General features: G+C 46.6%; 1 protein-coding gene across 2 annotated transcripts in view; it reads left to right on the forward strand.

The window, feature by feature from the left end:
* WASHC5 (WASH complex subunit 5) overlaps window positions 1–5,863 on the forward strand; it is a 61,558-nt gene that overhangs the window by 52,518 nt on the left and 3,177 nt on the right. Inside the window, exon 28 of one of the 2 annotated variants that reach the window (XM_028105537.2) lies at window positions 2,817–2,904. In XM_028105537.2, coding sequence (XP_027961338.1) covers window positions 2,817–2,904 — 88 coding nt within the window. The other variant, XM_028105538.2, reaches the window with a different exon arrangement.

Raw genomic sequence — 5,863 nt, forward strand, 5'->3', positions numbered from 1 at the left:
GTGCAGGTCTGTTCCTCTGCTGTTCTGGGCGCTGTGCTCAGAGCTCAGGGAGCCTGGGCCATCCGGTTGGGCCACTGGCCTGGGATGGCCCCATAACCCTTCAGCGGGAGTCAGGGAGTATGTCCGAGTCAGAGCCTGGGCACAGCCTGGAGTCGCGGCGTAGGACGAAACAGAAATCACACAGAAGTTCCTATTGGATACAAGGCTCATAGGCCTTTTTTCTACCCGCCCCCCCCCCCCCCCCCCGCCACCACCATGTGGCTTTTCTGGGATAGAAAAAAGTTATTTGCATGAGATGCTGGGTCCCGAGCCTCCTCTGTTACTCTAAAGGGTCCGGCCCCTAAATAAATTTCTCTGGCATGTTGTACATCCAAAGTCTGGAAGATTACCACTTGGTCACTTTGGTCAACGTAACTTAAAGACTAATGGGAATGACCTTCCAGAGCAGTCCTCACCAGACATGATTTCAGAGGCCATTTAACCTTCCACCCAGGGCGTGAATCAGTGCTGAGGCATCCCTGGCAGGAGCCCTCCTGGGATCCGGCCATCAGTGAGGCACCATCATCTCCCACGGCAAGGCCAGATGCTGGTGGCGATGTGCCCAGCCCTGGAAAGTCGCTCATTGTGACGCATGAAGAATTTCATCCTGTCTCTGAAATTTCACTCGTTGTGCCTTCCCCTACGCTCTGTAATTTTGGAATGAATGCAGTCTCCTACCTTTCCCTCACCCCACATTGTGAACGTCAGGCTGCTGCCTTAGGTCTTCTTTTTCTTTAGATAAGCTGCTTCTACCCCTTCCTGTTCACTGCGCTGTGGCTACTCACCATGTCCGACCTCTTCTGGGGGTTCCACTTGGCTGTTGACCCTCTTCTCTACATTTTCTCTGTGGTTTCCCAAGCTTGTACTGAGATTCCAAAAACAGTCGACCCCTTTGAGAGGACCGCCGGGCCCCCACTGGAGTGTACCGGTGGAGTGCAGGGCAGCTAAAATTGCAGCTTCTTGACACCCGTTGGCTCACAGTGACCTTGCGTTCTTAACTCCTGACATCTTTTCCCCAAGAGCCTCAGTCAGTAGAGTTCTTCCCCACCTTAGTTATGGACTGAACAACAAACACACACTGGGTGTTTTTCTAGGACATCCGGTGAGACTCGCTTCAAACAGCACACTTCTTAACAACTGAAAATCAGAAGGTAGCCCAGAAGGGTAGGGAAGTCTCAGAGATGAAACTGTAGCGATCACAAAATGAGGTTGGTTGCAAAGGAATGCAGTGGGCACCTAGAAACCTAGTGCATCTGGGCTCCGGACTGTGGAGAGGGAGCCAAGGACCACAGTTCAGGCCGGTGTACAGGGAGATTGGGAAGAAACCTCCACACCCACCACCCCAGCTGTAGCTCCCCATCTGTCAGGAATTGGCAAGTCCTTCGTCCTGGTTCTTCTTCACTGACGACTACCAAGTGTGGCTGTGGCGCAGCATGTTTCTGGGGACCCTGAGAGAGTCCATCAGGAGGCTGGTGTCACTGCAGCTCTGGGTTTCTGATCCGGCTAAGGGAAGTGACATAAGGAACCTGGGATGCATGGAGGCTCTTTCCCTGCCCTCGCTGGGAGCAGAGCAAATAGAAACACAGCCCTGGCCACACACTGAAAGATCCAGAGCAATGGCAACTTTTCCAGTTGTAATCACTCTTCAACCTTCTTTTCAAGAGCAAGATATCATCAGGGAAATAAATCAGTAATCCAGTTGCATGAAATCCTTTGTTAATCAGAAAATGCCAGTCTGTACCTAAATTGGAAATAATTTTAAGAGTGAAAAGTTCCTTTTTGATGTGAAGAATGTGAGCTCCATAAGAAGACTGTCACCTACTTTGCTGCATTCCCAGCCCTAGAACAGTGCTCGGCAACACAGCAGTTGTCTGAATGAAGGAGGGGGATCCCATACAGAAGGTTATTACGCGCTGTGTGTATTTGACACCTGTGTGCAGGTACAATCACAGATGCTGGAAACAGATAAAGGCATGACCCAGGCCCTCAAAGAAACCAGCATACAAACAACTGAAAATTTAAGAGTCCTGGGGGCAGATACTAAGTATGATGAAAGCACAAGAAAAGGCCACCTGCCCAGAGGAGTCAGGTTAGACTCCCAAAGGAGGCCGAACCCACGCTGGAACTGGAAGGATGCCTAGAAGTTTACTTTCAAGTCCACGGGCGGAGTAACATGTAGCCGCGAAGACCCGTGGGATGGGGAGGTGTGGCCTGTTCGGGGACTTGCCGGCCGATGAGATGATCGCGAAGCGCTGAGCGGGTGAGGGAGGGTGGGGGGGGCCGGCCGGCCGGCGGCCGCCGCGTGCAGGAGGCCCACGGGAAGCGTTCGGCGCACACTTGATCCTCTATCTAGGTCGCGTTCTGAAGATCTGCGGGCAGGACGATGATAGGAATCAAGAGGATGTTCCAGAGATTTGCTTCTCCTTTGGCTTCGCTTAGTACTCTGTCGTGGGAATTCAGAGGATACAGCTGTAACCGAGGGTTAAGGCTTTGCCGATTTGGGAGTCGGGGTCTGTGCTCACAGTATTTTCTGTTAAAAGTCAGAACAGAGACTTCAGGGGAAAACCCCAGGCTGACAGGACGGGCTCTTGTCTTAATTATTAACTTCTATTTGCCCCTAGCCCTTAGGCCCTATAATTGAGGAAGTTGTACACAGGAGAACCCTCATCTCATTAACAAGGGCTTCAGTGTTGAGAAAGCAAGTGAAGAAGTGAGTGGACTTACCCTGTCTGCCGTGCGCAAAGCAGGGGCTTGATCCAGACTGTTCTCCGTTGCAGCCAGAAGATACCCGAAATGCCTGCGGATGTTGTGGGCGCCCTTCTGTTTCTGGAGGATTATGTTCGGTACACAAAGCTCCCTAGGAGGGTAAGCACCAGATACTACGACTAAAGCCCTTTCTGTAGAAAGATGGCATTCCGGGTGGCCCTGCGCTCGTTGGGAGCGCGCCCCACTAGCTCATGGGGCGGCTGCGCGAGCGCCTGCTCCGACCCGCAGCTGGGAGGGCGCCGCCCTCCTCCGTGCGGCCTGCGCCTCGCCACCTCCCCGCCGCCCTCGCTACGGCGCCCTCGTCCTGCGAGCTGCGCACCCGCTCCCGGGCCGCTCCCGGCGCGGGGGCCGTTCAGGAGGGTGCAGCCGGACGGGAGTCCGTCGGGGACCGGGGCAGAGGACTAATTGTGTGGTTGGTGTTTTTTTAAAGAATGGTTCCCACAGCAGGTTGGTTGCACAGCAGGTTTGGTTAAGTTCGCAACTAAAGTACTTGGCCAGGGTTCCCAAAAATGGCTTCGTTTTACCCTCTAAGATATTCTTTCCTTTTCCTGTCTCACTAGTAGTTCCACTTTGGTAAGTTTTCGCTCAAAATGCAGAGCTTGGTACTAAAATATTAAAGACTATGTCGATAGGTTCTGAAAAGCCATTCTGATTTTTAAAAATTAGTAGGTTAGGGATCAAAGATACTTTTTTAAATAACAAAAGCCAAAGACGATGTTTTAGGAACTAACTAGCAACATCATACTTGGTGAAACCAGCAGCATTGCCATTGAAGTTCGCGCCATAACCGTAATACGGCCCTGCTGACTCCCGCTGCTGCTTGTGTCGCTCAGATTCAAGGCAGTAAAACAAGAAATGACAATTTAAAAATGCATAAAAAGAAAACAAATTTTATTATTTATTGAGGATGTAGTTGTCTTCCTTGAATCCCCATTAGAATCATGTGGAGAACTATTAAAATAATAAGCGTCCGAAAAACCTGATTAGACAACATACAATGTAAATACACTAATAACCAATTCAAAAATAGGAAAAAGATCCCATTTGTAGAATTAACAAATAAATAGTCAGGAATTATAACCTCTATAAGAAAGACAGTTTAAAAAAAATAACAATTTAGAAAAACCATAAACATTTTTTAATTTTTCCATTTCTCTGAATGAGGAAACTCAAATAGTATTTATTAGTTTAGAGGTTTAGTGCAGCTATGATCAAAATCCAGATAATTTTTTTACCTGGGAGGGGTGAGAAATTTTTTAAAAATTTTACAGAACTCAGGCCAAAAGAATTGTTTTAAAAAGAAGATATTAAAACTACCAAATATTTAAAAATATTGTAAAACTACAAAAATCAATAGTGCGGTACCGGTATGAAACCCAATAGATGGATCAATAGACCAGAATATGTAGTCTGTAAACAAATCCAAGCGCATACAGTAGCACCTGAGGAAAAGTAGCCTCTCAAATGAGGGGAGAAAGGAAATATTTTAGTCAACATTGCTGGCACAGTTCATTATGTGGTTAAAAATTAGCCAGTTAGTCTCTTCATACCTTCCATGTATCAAAATAAATTACAGATCATGTGGAAAATGGAACCAACAAATTCAGACATTTTACACAAGTATGTATCAGCTCTCAGAAATTTCTAGATAAACACCAAAGGAGGAAACCATAAAGAAAATTTAGAGATCTGATCTCTTAGGAATGCTGAATGTAATGAAACCATTCTGTCAAATGTCTCAATTAAAAAAAAAAATTGGGGAAAATATTAACAAAGGACCAGTTTTCTTGATTTATAGTGCGTTCTTCTAGATGAACAAGAAAAAGATAACCAATCCAGTAGAAAACAAAAACAAAACAGGCAAGAGATAGTAACAGGCAGTTTTCAGGACAAGAAATACAAATAGCAAATAAACATTTGTAAGAATGTTTGACCTTAATTCAAGAGTCACAAATTACTGTTTCCACCAACCCAGTTTCTTACTCCAATTGGTAAGAAGTTAAATGTTGGACTCCCACTGCATGGAAGGGTTTGGAGAAATAGGACTTCTCAGTACTGTCGATGGCAGTGTAAACTGTTTATCCTATGGGAGGGCAATTTGGCTTTATTAAAAACAAACAAACTTGTCATATCATCAGCTGGTCCCAGCAATTCAACTGCCTGGAATTTATCTCCTGGATATATGTGCAGAAGTTCACAAAGACAGGTGTGCAAGGATGTTCGTAAGATTTAGCAAAGGTATAGGACACAAGATTATGTGATCCTAGTTTTGAGTGTGTGTGCGCCCGCACGTGTGTCTGTGTAAATTAGAGGGATTCATTATAGAATAATTATCAGGTTTAGTTTTCTCTAGGGGATTAGGATGAGTGATTACTTCTTTTTACATTCCTCTGCATTTGCTAAATTTCCTCTAAGTAGCAGCTGATACACCTTTATAATCAGAAAAAACAAACACTGCTTCTTTCAGTAAAAATAGTATTGCCGGTACCTTAGTGCCAGTACATTATTTAAAAATACCCATTTCTAGCAGTTGGTTTAAAAATACCCATTTCTAGCAGTTGGAGGTCACCTGGCTCTACATTCCACTCTTTCACCCTCCCCCACCCCCCTCAGGGCTTCCTCTAAGAACAGTTCAGGAATGCATGCTTTCCAGGCCCTTCTTTCCTCCTCTTTCCCCACTCTGGCCTGTCACCTGCGACATGCTGTTCTTCCCCGAGTGGGTCATCGGTCCCTTGTGAGGTGACCTCAGATGACCTCTTCCTACTTCCCGGAGGCCTGCGCATTCCTAGCAGATCCAAGTGCCTGTGAGAGCCGAGGATGAGGCAGGGAGCGCTGGACAGCATTCCCTCAGATGTCAGCAGGGCCGAGACGTTAGACCCCAGGGTGAGGAACAGCAGAAACAGAAGCTAGCAGTTTCAAGAGCCGCCCACCTCTGTGAATCCAGCGCTCCCGTGATTCACCTTGCTTCAAAGCATATTTTCATTTAACTTTCGTGTGGAAAATTCTGAACTTGTTCTACCACTATGAATAACTTAACTCTCCTGTTTCATTGTTTCAG

The sequence above is a fragment of the Eumetopias jubatus genome, unplaced genomic scaffold (genome assembly GCF_037043125.1).
Source record: "Eumetopias jubatus isolate StellerSeaLion01/CBP00866 unplaced genomic scaffold, mEumJub1_p1.0 scaffold_4, whole genome shotgun sequence".
In the NCBI taxonomy this organism is placed as follows: domain Eukaryota; kingdom Metazoa; phylum Chordata; class Mammalia; order Carnivora; family Otariidae; genus Eumetopias; species Eumetopias jubatus.